Genomic DNA, 16,857 nt, shown 5'->3' with positions numbered 1-16,857 from the left:
GTGATAACTCTACGTTTAATATTTTGGGATTGCCAGTTTTCTAAAATGACTGTATCATTTTGTATGTCCGTCAGTGCTACATAAGGGTCTCAATTTGTCCACATCCTCACCAGCACTTGATGTTGCTAGTTTTTTTTTATTTTGGCCATCCTAGTGGGCATGGGGTTTTTATCAAGGGGCTTTTTTTTTTTTTTTTTTTTGGACTGGGTTTGAACCTATCACCTTCGGTATATGGGGCCAGCGCCCTACTCCTTTGAGCCACAGGGCACCACCCAAAGGGGCTTATTTTTTTAAAGGGAGAAATGTAATATTATTCATGCTTCATAAATTAATTAAACATATCTCTTTTACTGCTTTTCCATTACTTTTTTTTATAAGATGAATATACCTCTCATCTCTATCAGTATTGCCATTTCCTTCCTTATTTTAAACGGAAGCCCAACTCAGGGCGTGTGACATTAAAACTTAAGATGATGGTGAACTTGGGTATTATATACAACATTTAGCAGGAAAGAGGGAAAACACTAAATAGAAAGTGATCACAAAGGTTAAATCTCCAAATTTCTGATATTCTTTTATCTTTATATTAACTTAAAAAAAGGGTATCACAGTGATGCCACATACCGGGGAGCTTAGTTTGTGTTACAGTGCCGTATAAGAAGACATATTCATTTTTTCATTCACCATGTTTCATCAGTTGTAAGGCTCGCCGTACTTTTATGTATCACTAGAAAGAAAACAACTAGCAAGAGAAAAAAAAAATGCTGCCAATTAAACCACAACACACCACTGATTTTAAAGTGACCTGCAAGTCGGAAATGTAAAAATGAAGGAGGGAGGAATGTGTGTGTTAGAATCAATCACGGATGACAGAAGGAGATGTGCTTGTTTGCTTGTTCTGTGGAGACAACTCTGTCCCAGAGGAGAAAGCAAGAATTTTAATGCCACAAAGATTTAATAAATACCCTTTACAAGTGTGCATCAGCATCCAGGAATACAAAAATACGTATGGGCATGTAATACACACACATCCGTCCACACACACAGAGACAGAAAAAGCAGAGCTATTCATTGACTTAATTTTTCCCAGTTTGGGAGTATTCAACCAACATTGCAATCTGGAGTTCACTGAAATGATTCTTTTTCTTCTTCTCTTTGATTGACTAACTCAGAGTAGCTGGTTTACCTGAAATTAATTTTATTGAAGATTGGCAGCTTTCTTTTCAGCCTGAGAATAGTTTGTCTCATTTCTTTCAGAAGGTAATTTCAACAGGTGATTTTACAAGCCTGTGAAAACTCCTGTTTCTAATGCAAATGTTAGCACCACAAAGGGGCTTTGCATGTTATTAAAAATAAAGTTTACTTTCTCAGTGCTCTGGATTCCAGTGATAGTTCTAGATGCATTAAAGTAGTAAAATTCCTGTCATGCTGTATGCCGCAGGGAATCAAAATGATTTTCCAAATAGTGTTCAAAGGACAGTGATAAGCCTAGTTGAAGCCTTTCTGAAAAAGCCCTTTCCAAGGTAGGCAGGCATTTGGCACTTGGTCCCTTTAATTAGCTGAGGCAGGTCGTTTGAACTGAGACCTCATTTTCTTTGGGGATGAATTATGTTGGTGCTTTGAAATGCTGATGAAAATATAAGAAATTACTATTTTCACTAGTTTTATATCATTGTCTCATAATTGTTTTGCTGTGAACTTCTTTGTAAATTATGGTTTACAAAAAGAACTTATATTAAAGTAGTCCAAATATATGGTCTCAAGGACAAATTGATAAGAAATGATCAAAATTAGATTTACGCAATTTAAGCACTACAGAAATGAAATGATTGTTATTTCATGAGGAAAAAGATGAGACAAAAAATTATCTTTAATTGTATTCTTATTATAAATTACGATATACCCAAACATAATATTTTAACAAGAGAATAGTTAACCTATAGGCCCACCAACCCAGGAATGGATAAGCAAGCTGTGGTATGTGTATACCATGAAATACTATACAGCCATTAAAAATATGGAGGCTTCACATCTTTTGTATTAACCTGGATAGAGTTGGAACACATTTTTTCTTAGTAAAGTATCACAAGAATGGAAAAGCAAGAATCTAATGTACTCAATTCTGATGTGAAGGCAGTAGATGGTCTGATGCATACCTTAGAGAAAAACTCAAATCAATTTGGGGGGGGGGATAGGTGAGCCAGGGAGTGGGGAGAAGGAAAGAGGGAGGGAGATGGGGTTACGGTGCGTGGCACATCTCTTGGGGGCAGGATCCAATTATAAGAGGGACTTTGCCTAACAAATGCAATTCTCTGTAACATCACTGCAAACCTAATTCTTTGTAACCTCAATGAACTTGAAAAATATATATACACATATACACACACATATATATAAAGAAAAATAAAAAGAGAATAGTAACTTTGTATCTATTTGCATAGTATTAGGAATTGTGTTTCTGAGGCAGATCCTTTCAGGACATGCAGTATCAAGGTAGTTTCTGTGTTTTTTCGGTGAAATATGAAAATCCTGTTTTAATAGCTACATTGTAGGAGGGAAGATCTTAGACCGAAATTTTGCTATGCTAGTGTATTCTTTTGCATTTGGGTATATCTGCAATTATTCATTGCTAGTTTATCTTCTAGTCTTACAACTGAATGTTGGAATTGTCCATCTTTATTTCAAGTGTTCTTACATTTTGATTCTTGTATTCCAACACAACTTGCTTCTTTTAGTCACAGATCCACAGGTAATGTATTTGTGTACTGTGTAAAACTACTTAATATGCAGTCACATTGAATATATCTCAAATATTTGCTGAAGGTATAGGATGTGATATACAATATATATCTATATACATAGATGGCACTCAGTGTCAAATTTTGCTGGTGAATGTAGTGGTCTCATTTAAAATCATTGATTCATACGTTAATTCAAAAAATATTTATTGAGTACTTAATGTGCTAGGTTTGGAGCTAGGTTTTGGAGTTAATGGCCAGAGGAAAAAAACAACACAGTTCCTGTCCTCAGAGTGTTTATAATCTAGTAGTGTTGCTGCCTAACCAGGTTCATTTGCCCACTGCCCAAAAGAAAGCAAGTGTCCAGAGGGTTTACAGCAGAGAAAGATTCTATTCCACAAAGTGCTCAGTGTGGAGGGACACCAGAGAGATTTGTCAAATCTGCTGCTCTGGGAATCAGGGGACAGGGCTTTTAAAGACAGTTTGGTGGGCAGAGGGTTAGGCAATCAGGGTCTGCTGATTGGCTGGTTTCAGGGTGGAGTCAGCAGTCCTTTTATATGGGCTGCTGTCTAGGGCGGGGATCAGCCAATCCACTGGAATGCAGTTCCTTGAGTGGCTGTCCAAGGCCAGATGAGTCAGTTTGTTGGCCCGAGTGGGCCAGTCAATATGCTAGAGTGCAGGACCTGGAATATACTTCAGAAACTACACCTGGGTTCCGAACAGGTGGTGTTTTCTACAGAGAAAAGTTAAGACTCTTTACAACTACCAACTGTGCCCGCTGGAGTAACTATTATAGAGAAGCAAACAAGGGGACAATGACTAACTGTTATCAAGAATCAAGCAGACATAGCCTTCACTGCATGAAAGTATTTCAAATTATATATAAAACCAGCACATTGTATCCCATGATTGCATTAATGTACACAGCTATGATTTAATAAAAAAAAAAATTAAAAAAAAAGAAACAAGCAGACAGTGACTGATTATATCATTGTTTTGGCGAGGGCTGTTCCTTCTCAGAGTTTTGGGGCCCTTACCTTAGTCCTCACCTTGCATCCCTCCATCAGTTTGTAAGGGAGGTTTCAGTGGAGGGTGGTGGAAATCCCTGAAAGATTGATATGAGTAAATACAAGACTAAGTACCTAGTGAAGTACATGGTGTTATGAGAAGATTGGATGAGAGTTGATGCGGCGAGGTCAAGTAGAGAAGATGACTCTGAGGAAGATATGGTAGAGCTGAGACCTAAAGGCTGAGCAGGAGTTAAGTAAGGTTGACAGGACTGGGGATAGAGGGAGGCAGAAAGCGTGGAGGCCACAAGGGAACATCTGCTGGTGTCCTGAAGAGGAAGAGAATGTGATCAGAGATGCTAAAAGTCTTGGGTGGCAGGAGGAAGATGTTAGTTGGTTCAGATGATGATGACGACGATGGTTCCAGATCTCAAGTTCCGCATCATGAGTCATCACCTACGCCGTGCTATGGATTTTAGCCAGTATCCAAAGAGGACTGCGAAGCAATAGAACATATGTGGGAAAGCTATCATCACAAGGTCCAATATTTCTTGAATAGCTTCTTTAAATATAAAATTGAATTTATGTGAAAAAATATGTACCGTAATTGTAACTATAAAGTACCATAACATAATGATGACCCATGAATCCCTCAGCCAACTGAAGGATGAGAATATTGTTAATGATTTGTGTCTTCCTGTGTTTTCACCTCTCCTTCCAGTGGTAACTGTAACTCACATTTTTAATACCGCACTATATATCTTCTAGACTTCTTTTTTTCTCCCTTTCAATATTTTAAGACTCATGAAGATTGTTGTATTTCTGGGTCAGGTGCAGTGGCCCACACCTATACTCTTAGCACTCTAGGAGGCCGAGGTGGGTGGATTGCTTGAGCTCAGGAGTTCAAGACCAACCTGCACAAGAGCAAGGCCCCCATTCCTACTAAAAATAGAAAAAATGAGCCAAGAGGATCCTTTGAGCCCAAGAATTTGAGATTGCTGTGAGCTATGATAATGCCACAGCACTCTACTGGGGGTGACAAAGTCAGACTCTGTTTTAAAAAAGAAAACAAATTGTGTTTCTGTGAGGCTCCAGTTCATTCATGTTTACCACTGTATACTGTTCCACTCTGAGAGGATGCTGTAATTTATTTGTCTGTTTTTCTGTCACTCATTATTTGGGTTGATTCCAGATAATTTTTGCTTGCTGTTTGTTTTACTATTGCTATTAATACTAGTATGAATGTCTAGGATGTGACACAGTTTATCTCCTTGACCTTATGTTCCCTTGTGAGTGAAATTTTTAGCTGAGAACATCTATTGCTATGTTTTCCAAAGGGGTTGTGCAAGTTTGCATCCCATATTCTCATAAGCCACATCCGCTTCAGCAGTTGGTTTTTAAGGACTTCTTAATTCTGCCAATTCTTTGGGTGTAAATGGTGTCTCCACCAGTTTATTGGTATTTCACTAATTTCCAGTGAGGAGCATTTTTCTGTGTTTGTTGGCATATGTGTTTCTTACGTGAACTGCCAGCTCAATTCTTCTGTCCTTACTTTTTTCGTATTGATTTGTAAGTATTCTCTATGTGTTCACGTACTCCGAATACTAGTCTTCTGTTGTTTCGCAAACCTCTGGATGCTGAGTGAAGGGGGCACCACATGGATGTGGAAACACGAGTTAGGAAGCTCAGTCTTTCCTAATGAACGACTGTTGTGTCATATAAATATGTTTAATGCATTTCTTATATCACTTATACTAAAAGTAAATATTTGGAGGGAAAATAGCGTACGTCTCATAGAGCATGGGATATTATTTTCCTCCTAACACTACTTCAAGAAAACATCATCAAAATCGTCTTCCCAAGAATTGTGCTTTGTTCATGTTCTCAGGGTGATTTTTATGAAATCATAGCATACTGATCAACTTAGCTTCAAAGTTATCTTCTACAAAATGAATGCTGCTTTTCATTTGCCTTCTCTTTTTTTATTTTTTCATTTTTTATTAAATCATCACTGTGTACATTAATGCAGTCATGGGGTACAGTGTGCTGGTTTTATATACAATCTGAAATATTTTCACCAAACTGGTTAACATAGCCTTTATGGAATTTTCTTAGTTATTGTGTTGAGACATTTATATTCTACATTTAGAAAGATTCACATGTACCCGTGTAAGATGGACCATAGGTGTGGTCCCACCAATCACCCTCCCTCTACCCAACCTCCCCTCTCCACACTCCTCCCTCTCCCCCTTCATTTGCATTCTCTTAAAGAAATTACAGAAGGTTGGAACTAGATATTTAAGCCAGCAGCTAAAGCTATGTCTATCTTTGTGGCACTGGGCATCATAATATTCCATTATGCTATCAATTGTGCAAGTCTTCCCAGATGGAAGCTTATATTTTCTTATAAACTTAAGTAAACTGTTATAGTAACTGTTTACTTAGCACTTACAATGAGCTAAGAACACAGAGCTTTTCTAATCCTTAAATGACCCAGCGGTGTCAATAATAATATTATTCATAAATGGGGAAACTGAGTCTCAGGACAGTTAAGTATAATTCTTGAGATCACAAAGCCAGGACATGGCAGAACCCAAATCTGAACTTAATCACACTGGTCTCTGAAACATCATTTCCACTGAAGTAACACTGAAGTGCATTATCATTGCCAACGCAGGATGCGTTCGTCAGTTGAACTTGTTATGTAAACTATGTGCAGATATTATCTCATTTAATTCTCAAGACCTCCCTTTGAAGTTTTGCAATGTAGACTCCTCTTCATGCCAGCTCCATACGTATTTGCCTCCTATTTGGGGAACTTCTAAATTTATTTTCACATTTATCAAAATTTGGCTTCATACTTCTTTTGCCAAATTTTTGCATTTATTAATAAGTAATGCAAGTGCTAATTTTCTTCCTCCCTTTTAAGGACCATTTCTTTCTAGTATTTTTGGGAAAAAGAATAGTGTCTCTCTTTCTCATTCACTGTGTGTGTGTGTGTTGCAGGAGCATCTCCTACCATTGGTGCTCAAGGACTACATTGCTATTGAGTGTGCAAGAGACTCCAGGAAGGAGTTTGAAAGGTCCTAGAAACAGGAAGGTCATTGTAGGGCTGGTCTGTCCTTCCTTTGTCCATTGTTCCTCCGCTCCTGTCACACCTTCTCAAAGCTGTGCCTTTGTATCCGTCTTCATTCAATGATTGTGGAACTCTCTGATCGGAACCACAGCATCTGAGGACAGAATGTTAATATAGCAAGCTAAATACAACTTTCCCAGTGTCTAAGAACGTCCCTCTCCCACGGTAGTTCACATTTCTGTTCAAGTCAGTGTCAGTTCCCTCATTTATTCCCATTTCCTCTCCACTCCTGCCTTTTGTTCTCCATGACTGCCATAAGCTGAGTCCCTTACTGAGTCCACGGACCTTACCACACCACCTGTCAGTGAGTCTTTCCCGAAGCCTCACAGTGACCTCTAGAATTCCATTTTTCCCAATCTTTGGTGTGCGTGCACATGCTTACATTGGGCGGCATTAATTCCATTCTTAAAGTAACAAATCGTGCGCTAGTAGTTTTTTATACTAGATACCAAGAGCTTACGGGTGTCACTTTAATGATCGTGTGCCCCTGCCATTTGCGTGTGATTTTATGAGGTAGTGATTTATGATGTGTGAGTCCAGTAGTTTTCTTCAATAAGGAGATAATATCTAAAGCTTATCTGCTCATTTCCTGCTTACTTACTTTCCTCTCAATGTTTTGCCTTTTATGTTCTGTAGATCAGTTGAAGACTGCTTAGTCAGAAAACTAAATAATTACAGCAGTAAAGTTCATTCTCGAGTCCTATTGGTGAGGGATTATGTAAGTTCCCTCACCCTGAATTTAAGCAGACCCTGTATTTGAAATGACTGAGGTGAAAAAGTCTGTTGAGTTTGATGCTTCCTGGAATTTAAAAGCTGACTTTTATTATACCCCAAAGGACATAAATACAGTTTCCTTTACTCATTATTTATTGGGCGTAGAATCATCCGCTAACAAAGCCTTCTTGGCAACCCCATTTGTCTTGAGGCTAGGATATTTGATAAACCCAGAGTGACTAGTGAAGTTCTCCTGTATCCAGCAGCGTCATCCAATGTGTAAGCATCATCATTGAGGCTTTAAATGTTTAAATTTCACAAGTTAGGACATTTATATTGAATAACCGTGTCAAGGCCAAGTGCAGTGGCTCACACCTGTAATCCCAACACTCTGGGAGGCTGAAGGAGAGGATCACTTGAGGTCAGGAATGCAAAACCAGCCTGAGGAAGAATAAAACCCCATCTCTATAATAAATACAAAAAATTAGCTGGATATAGTGGTGCACCTGTAATCCCAGCTACTCAGGAGGCTGAAGTGGGAGGATTGCTTGAGCCTAGAAATTTGAGGTTGCTGTGAGTAATGATGATGCTACTGCCCTCATGCCTGGGCAGCAGAACAAGATACTGTTAAAAAAAAAAAAAAAGAAAAAGAAAAGAAAGAAAAAGAATAAAACAAACAAAGGTAGGCAAGCAGTGCCACATGTCCCAATTCTACATATTTGAAAATTCTTTTGCCATATGCTGCAAGATTGTTTTTTGCACCCCTTTTCCTAGTTCCTGACTCATGGTAGAAATATAATAAATGTCTTTACAATTAACAAAAACAAGGAAGGAAGGAATTTAAAAATAGATTACCATTGTGGTTCATGAATATTTGGTTCTAAAATTTACTAGTATTTTTTTCATGAGGCTGTATACAAGAATTGTTGAAACATCCACGTGTTTTTCAAGATTATAATGATTGCATCCTTGCACCAATGAAGAGCATCTTATGATTGTATATAACAACTATTCCTATTGAAGTGTATGTTTCTTATCTTAAGAAAGATGCAATGGGAAGAAATTGGCATACACTCCTTTAACTGGTAGACGAAGACATTCATACCATTAGTCAGCTAGATTATAGGAGATTGGCCATATTATCCCAAAGGACTTCCCTGAAGATGTAGTTGATTCTAGTGATGAGCTTTAATTCCAAAAAAATACAGTTATTATCATAATAGATTTACAATGAGAAATGTATCTTTTTACCCCTGGAAATTCAAATGAGAAAAAAAATATCCTAATCAGACAAATTGTCATTAAACTAAAAGGTTAGGGAAACACTAATTATGCTAATACCAAGTTTAATGTTAAAATGAAACTGTGTAGAGACCACAGGTACATATAATCATCTCCTTGCAGATTCAGTCTAGGCTGATTAGTAGCTAATCATGAATCTTTGAGGGAGAAATCATTAAGCTGAGCATCTTTAGTTTGCAACTGTCTTTACTTTTTGAACTTCTAGTTGAGGATATAATTTTCCAGGATCCTGGTTGTGATGTCATTTTTTCATGATGTCTTGATTATATTGCCCACAGGGGAAACATAGGATTACTTCAGTGTGTCATTTTCCCAAGGGGATGGTAACAAGTGTGGGAAACAGCACCTCAAATGTCACATCCTTGAACTCTTCTCTCCTAAGGCTAATAACCCCTCTTAAAGCACACAGTGTTGTGTTTTCTCGGAAATGAAAGAAAATGTCAGTCCTTTCCAGGATCAGTAAATTTATATCATCCTTGCTATGAATGAAAGGCAGTGATTTCTGAGCCTAATGTTTGATCCATGGGACTTGGTGTAACAGGGAGTGGCCAAGATAAAAACCAATCCTCCCAGATATTAATATGCTGTCAGCATGACTTTTCTGGCCACAGAAGATGTCTTTTTATGGAGATACTTTGTTGTAATTTCAGAAGGTGGCTGTTAGTTATCTTGGCTGCATTACATTTAGCACATCTGGGATGTGTTCACATGAAGACATTGGCTAACAGCAGTGTCTTGTGGCCTGGAATTGACTCTGCTGTTGAAAAGACTGCAAAGGACATTCCTTGCTAATTGGTCTAACCCAACAAAGATACCTACCATGGAGGCCCCAGTCAGGGATTTATTTTGGATTTGAAGAACCAGTGCAGAAGTCAAACTTCTCAATGGTGGTGGGATTCTTTTCAGAATGGCTCAATGCACTTTTAGTTCTTCCCTGAATTTCTTGCTATGGCAATTATGGCTCTGTCATTTGCACCCCTGTCACCAGAATTTCTGATAGTGGCCCTGCAATTACTTTATTTGAGTTCAAGTAATGAGGGGAGATGGCACACAACTAAGTAACCTGTCCCAGAGAGTGCAGGCCGCCACAAATGACACGAGGCAGGTTGGGCCACACTTCTTGCCGCTCATCCCTCCGGTCAGAGCTTCGTGTTTGACAGGAGGTCAGTTCTGCTGAACTTGTGACACAGCAATATGTGAAGTTTCCCATTCTTGAGAGCAGGTCACAGGGACACAGCGAATCCTGTTCCATCTGTGCCTGTTCTTCGCTGATTTTTAACACCAAAGTTTGTCCTAGCCAAGAACTATGAAGTGTGAACCAAGGTAGAATTTTTTCCACTTTAGTTGACATTGTAAGTTTACGTTTTACATAGTGAAGAACATGCGTGCTTCGGGATGGTTTTGCCATGTTAGCCACCAAGTATATAATTCCAAAAACTGATGAATAGTTGAAAAATCAGAATTTTAGATAGGTTATCTTTTATTTAAATTTTTCCTTTTCTTTGTATGTTAGAAATTTCTTTCACTTTCACAGGAAGGTTTGGTATCCAGTGGGAAGGCACACACAGAAGCATTTAGTACGCTGTAAACTGTTCCATGGTGTAAATACTCTGTGTACTGGCAGGGAGAGCATCACCAACACAGCTTGGGTACCACTTACTATGTGCTGGGGATTGTCCTAGGTACTTCATGTGCATTTTAAATATTTAATTATCGTAGGAACCTGATAAAGGTAGGTAGTAACTATTCCATTTGACAAATTAGGGACTGAGGCCCAGAATGGTGAAGTAATTTGCTGTAGATCCTTCAGTATATACGTGGCCGACAGGAGATTTGAACTCAGGCAGTGTGATGCCAGGGTTAATAGCAGAGAAATGGGGAGTTCCCTCCACTTTCTGTGTGTGATGTGCTAAATATTACGTAGTTAGAAAAACAATGCTTTTAACTAGACTGTAATTGGATAAGAGTATTGCTCATTTGATTTTTGTTTTGTTTTGTTTTATTTTGGTTTTGAGACAGAGTCTCACGTTGTTGTCCTGGGTAGAATGCCACGGTGTCATCATAGCTCACAACAACATCAAACTCTTGGGCTCAAGCAAGCTTTTTACCTTAGTCTCCCTCACAGCTGGGACTACTAGCACCTGCCATGATGCCCAGCTAGTTTTTCTATTTTTAGTAAAGACAGCGTCTCACTCTTGCTGAGACTGGTCTCAAACTCCTGAGCTCAAGCAATCCACCCACCTCAGCCTCCCAGAGTGCTAGGATTACAGGTGTGAGCTGATGCACCCTGGCCCTCCTCATTTGATTCTGGTGTTTATGAATGTGATAGGCGCGTGTGATTTTATCAGCCCGAAGGGAATTTAAATATAAGTTTTAATTTGATGTAACCTAATTCTACTCTATGATTGGTTTTACTTTATTGTCCCAGAAATGTAAAGAGAATTTAAAAAAGGAAAAAAAAAAAAAACAAAGGGTCAAAAACAGTTTTCTTCATTTTTTTTAAAATAAGCTATTGTTTGTTTATTTCTTGGTTGGATTCTTGGAGTAGTGTGATTAAAAATTGTTGCAGTGAGTGAAAAAGATCCACTCCCAACAGGTTGTCTTCCGTACCCTGACACTGACTCGTGCACTTTCAAGAAAAAAAGGCCTGGATTTTCACATCTGTCAATGTTAGTCATTAGAAATGGGCCACACGGCTCTTCTAGGGTTGGAGTGAGTGGTCTGTAGAAGTGAGAGCCATGATTAGTACAGCAAACTGAGCTACACTTGCAAAACATTTAGCGCTTCAGTTAATATGACCTCACATTTTTCTTCCTAGCTCATAACTTTAACCCCATAGTTATAAACCTATAAGTTCTTTCATAGTGTCTCCTACTAAAATGAAATACACTGTAAAAGCCTGAAGACTTTGCTCCGAATAGATGTTTGTTTCATTTTATTTTTCTTCTCCTTTTGGAAGAAGAAAAAGGAGAAGATGGAATTAATTCAACTTAAAGGCCCTTCCCTTTTTATTTTTATTTTATTTATTTTATTTTTTTTGAGACAGAGCCTCGAGCTGTCCCCCTGGGTAGAGTGCCCGTGGCATCACAGCTCACAGCAACCTCAACTTCTGGGCTCAAGAGAGTCTCCTGCCTCTGCCTCCCAAGTAGCTGGGACTACAGGCACCCGCCACAACGCCTGGCTATTTTTTGGTTGCAGCCATCACTGTTGTTTGGCGGGCCCGGCCTGGATTCAAACCCGCCAGCTCAGGTGTATGTGGCTGGCGCCTTAGCAGCTTGAGCCACAGGCGCAGAGCCGGCCCTTCCCTGGTAATCCTAGCACTCTGGGAGGCCGAGACAGGTTGATTGCTTGTGCTTGGGAATTTGAGACCAGCCTGAGCAAGAGTGAGACCCCATCTCTACTAAAAACAGAAAAACTAGCTGGGCATGGTGGTGGGCACCCTTAGTCCTAGCTATTAGGAGGCTGAGGTAAGAAGGATTGCTTGAGCCCAGGAGTTTGAGGTTGCTGTGAGCTATGATGCTACAGCACTCTAGCCTGGGGCAACTGAGTGAGGCTCTATCTCAAAAAAGAAAAGAAAAAAACAAAGGCTATTTTTATTTCGTATGTCTTCTCTAGGTGCCCTGCTTATGTTTTATAAGGGATAGGAGAGTTGTGTTCACTGGTAGAATAAACTCTTAACACCTCCCTATTCTTCCAAGACTAGTCATCACTTTATTTACACCCCTATATTGAAAAGTCTTAAGGGAAGAGAACTTGAAATAGGAAGCAATAATCAATGTCTGTGTTCTAAGAACTTATAAGTAAGTATCAATAAATAAAAGTTGCAATAAAGAAAAGCAGCTGCAGACACTCTGAATGTGTATTTGAATTCTTGGCATTTTGGCACTTAGGACATATTGGCTGTGCATTGACTGTGCACAAGACTCGTCTGATGGCGATCATTTGGGTTGGTACAGGAGCTGTGCCATGGAGAGCGTCCTCAGAGCGCACTGCTGCTTCTTATGCTTCCACAGGACCTGGGAGGTGTCTCCGTTGTTACGTTCATCCGTTGTGATCTCTTTTAGGGGAGTACTCACTTGAGATAGTCCCTAAAACTATATATATATATGTTCTGTAAGTCAGATGGATAAAGACCATTTCAGCCAGAGAATATCTTGTGAGCAAAGAGAAAAACTTAGAACACTTTGGTGGAGAAATGATCGCTTACTTCAATTTGGTAAAATCTCACATATGAAGCCACTGTTGGAAGCTACAGTTGAAAAGGTGGAATAAGCAGGATTTCACAAATCATTGTCAAGCTGGGGCAGGGGGAGTAGTAGATTATTCCTTCCATTTGAAGACTGCACGACCAGAATGATTGTGATCTCCTTTATAATAAATGGAAACTGAGAGGAAAACATGTTCGAAAAAGAAAGAATATGCAGTTCTGAAAAACTGAGTTTGAGCTGCCAGTAGAGCATCAAGACATAGGTAAGGATAAGTGGAAACAGAATGAGAAGCTTAGGCAAGCCGGGGGCAGCTCGGGGAGCACATTTGGCAGCCAGAACTGCAGGAGTGATTGTGCAGCTGAGGAGCAGGTGAGGGTGCTGCTGGGCCAGGGGCAAGGGGAGGAGGAGGGGGGAGCAACCCAAGAACTGAGCACCCAACATGGAGACCTTGGGAAAGGATAAGAGAATGAGAGAGAGGAACAATGGCGGGTGCTTGCAGGGGTGGGTGCAGCATGGCATGAGGACATCGCTGGGTTTTGTAGTCAAGAGCTGCGTTCAGGTCCTGCTCATGCACCTGTTAGCTTCATGGTCTGCAGCTCTTGGGCCCATAGTTTTCTTACCTGCAAGATCAGAATAACATCTCAGTTGTTGTTTTGTGTAATTTAAATACTTTAAGCATGATTCCTGTAGAAACAACTTTTCAGTCACTCTTCTTTATTAAAATAATAATCTCTGTTGAAAAGGAAAATTTAATCATTTAAGTTTCTTATGTACACGTAAACAATTATATTGTAAGATGTATCGTTTAAACATTGTCCTGTCATCAGTCCATTATAGAAGACTTAGGAATTTTTGAATTATGTACCTTACACCGTCTTACGCCCACTGTCTTCTGAATAAGCAACCTGGGGTTTAAATAAAATTAACTCTGTTTTGTGAAGCTTAATTTTTTGAGCACCTGCTGTATACCTCTGTATTACCTCTTTCTGACTAAGCTCCTCTACCTAACGCTTTTGCTTTCTTAAGGTGTTTATTATGCTGTGTCTTATTTAGGCACCATCGATAACTCTTAGCCAGCACTGGGAGCTTCAGGTTTTTTAGCAATCTTAAATTTGTAGCATTGGTGATTTTTCTAGTATATTCTATTGAAAATACTGTATTTTATTTTTTATTTGTTTTATTTTAACTTTTAGTGATTAAGGTAAAATTATGCTTAAACCACTTTACTGAAATATAATTGACCTATAAAATGCTGTATATACTTAATATATACAACTGGATGACTTTGGAGGTAAGGATACACTGTGAAACTGTCTTTACCACCTGTGCTATAAATCTATTCATCACCTCCAAAAGGATCCTCTCACCCTCCTTATATAAGAAGTAAAATTATATAAAATTAATTTTTCCATGTCTCAGCATCATTCACAAAATGCATTCTAAGTAACATTTCCATATGCTGGCTTTTGTACTTTTATTAGAAAAGAAAACAATAATACATCTTATCTTTTTCATTAGGGTAACACATTGAGAAAAATACTATTGAATCGCTACTTTAAAGGTGATTATGGAGCTGGTCTGAACGGACACCTGTCAGGAACCTACCCCAAAACTACACAAGTGGGAGGTAATGCTGGTCGAATTTTTATCATTTGAGGACTCTCGTGACATAGCTGCATGTCCCTGTTCTTCTAGTATTTTATTTAAATGGTAAAATATTAACACAAATTTATTTTAAAAGCACTATTAAAACGATTTTGTACAATTTGGGCTTCATGAAACAACAGATTTAAACATTAATTGATTGTGCCTTTTGACTTTGGGAAAATAATAGCTAAACTAAGTTATAATTTCTTAGTATGTTATTACAGAGAACAAGTATAAAGCTGGTTTTCTTTTTCTAAAGTATTTTTCTTAAAAAAACATTTAATTACAAGTGTCTGATATTTAATTAAAATCACTGTGTTCACAAACTTTTAGTATTTCTTGAACTCAAGCTTCTATTATATGTAGCTTTGTGGAGGGGGAAAGTCCCAATAGAAATATTCTATGGTTTAAGAATTTGAAAGCTTTTACATGCAAATAAAGCCTATACTTACTGTTTATTTTTACTAATCACAGGAAGCTTTTCTGGACAAGATTCAGATAAGATGGGCATATCAATGTCAGATATTCAGTGTCTGCTGGATAAAGAAGGTGCATCAGAACTTGTCATCGATGTTATAGTGAACACCAAAAATGACAGAATTTTTTCAGAAGGCATTTTTCTCGGCATTGCCTTGCTCGAAGGAGGAAATACACAAACACAGGTGCCTGTTTATCAATCATGAGCATTACATCTAATTTGTATTTCTTATTTACTTGTCATAGAAACTGAAGAAAAACAATGCTTTCTTTTCGTTTCTCACTGCTTTCTCAGGGAAAAATAAATCTGTGTGTCACGTTGTCCAGATACATTTATTTGATTTGCTATAGAAACCACAGGGCTTCACAGTTTATTCAGTAAAGCAGAACATTCCTTGGACTCATCCTTCTGACATGATTCCAGGAACTAGGGAGCAATACTCCCACCTGCACACAGGAGATTAGACCATTACTTCCAGAAGCCACATGGTTTCCATTTGAAACTTCCCCCAGGTTGCCTCTGGGCTCAGCCACACCCAGAGGCAAACCTGTCCCAGGAGCCTGAGAGCTGGGGATGCTCCCAGAGAACAACATTGGCCTTTAGGTATTTTTTCTTTCTTTCTTTCCTTTTTGCTTTTATTACTGTGTTTAACTGACATGTAATAATTATACGTGTTTGTGGATTACAGTGTGATGTTGATCCACGTTGATCATTTCTTTGTGTTGGGAACATTCCAAATCCTCTAGCTATTTGAAACTATACTGTAAGTTGTATACTGTGAACTCTGGTCGCTATAGGAAGGTATAGAACACTTGATTTCTCTTATCTAGTTGTCGGCCCTGCTACCCAGAAGCCTGCTCTTTCTGAGTCTACATTGGTTGGTAAAGGAAACTGTAAGCTTACAACTAGTTAGAAATTTTAAAATCCCCTTTCTCTATTCGAGAAGAGCAGAAGACACATTTAATTCAAAACTGGGATGTTTTGCTTTAATTAGCCATCAAATACATTGAACAATGGGAACTTTAATATACGACATCCAGTAACAGAGGCTTTAGGAAAAAAGGCCTTGTGAACAGCAAATGGCTTAGTGACAAAAACAACCCCCAAACATTATTTCTTAGCTGGGGAAAGAAAGTGCTGGAAATTCTCATGATACTAAATCTGCAGGACAAATTTCCTCTGAGGGCAATTGAGAAAGGGGGTGATGGAGGAATTTGAGTAGATTTTCTTGGAAATTATCTTTTCTTCTACAACCAAAATATTGAATTTGGACTTGCTCTCTTTCCATTTAATTTAGTTTTTATTTTTAATTGACAGATAAGAATTTTATACATTTATGATATTTTTGATATGATTATATATTGTGGAATGAGCAAATCAGGACAATTGACATATCTATCACCTTAAATATGTTATCATTTCTTTGCCAGAAAACATTGAAAATTCTCTCTTTTAGCTATTTTGGAATATATAATACATTATTATTAACTGTAGTCACCTTGCTGTACAAAAGAAGCCGAAAACATATTTCTCCTGTGTAACTGAAACTTTATACCCATTGCTCTCCTCTCTACTTCTGGGAGTTTTTTAGATTCTACATGTAGAGAGTCCATATGGTGTTTGTCCC

General features: G+C 38.5%; 1 protein-coding gene across 1 annotated transcript in view; it reads left to right on the top strand.

Annotated features, from left to right (window-relative positions):
• ITPR2 (inositol 1,4,5-trisphosphate receptor type 2) overlaps positions 1 to 16,857 on the top strand; it is a 482,247-nt gene that overhangs the window by 307,936 nt on the left and 157,454 nt on the right. Inside the window, exons 38-39 of the mRNA XM_003792467.3 lie at positions 14,624 to 14,732; positions 15,227 to 15,414. Coding sequence (XP_003792515.1) covers positions 14,624 to 14,732; positions 15,227 to 15,414 — 297 coding nt within the window. The remainder of the gene's footprint in view (positions 1 to 14,623; positions 14,733 to 15,226; positions 15,415 to 16,857) is intronic.

Source organism: Otolemur garnettii, unplaced genomic scaffold, assembly GCF_000181295.1.
Source record: "Otolemur garnettii isolate 467f Iridium unplaced genomic scaffold, OtoGar3 scaffold00057, whole genome shotgun sequence".
In the NCBI taxonomy this organism is placed as follows: Eukaryota; Metazoa; Chordata; class Mammalia; order Primates; family Galagidae; genus Otolemur; species Otolemur garnettii.
Note: the sequence above shows the minus strand (reverse complement) of the source record. Positions and strands in the feature narration are given on the sequence as shown.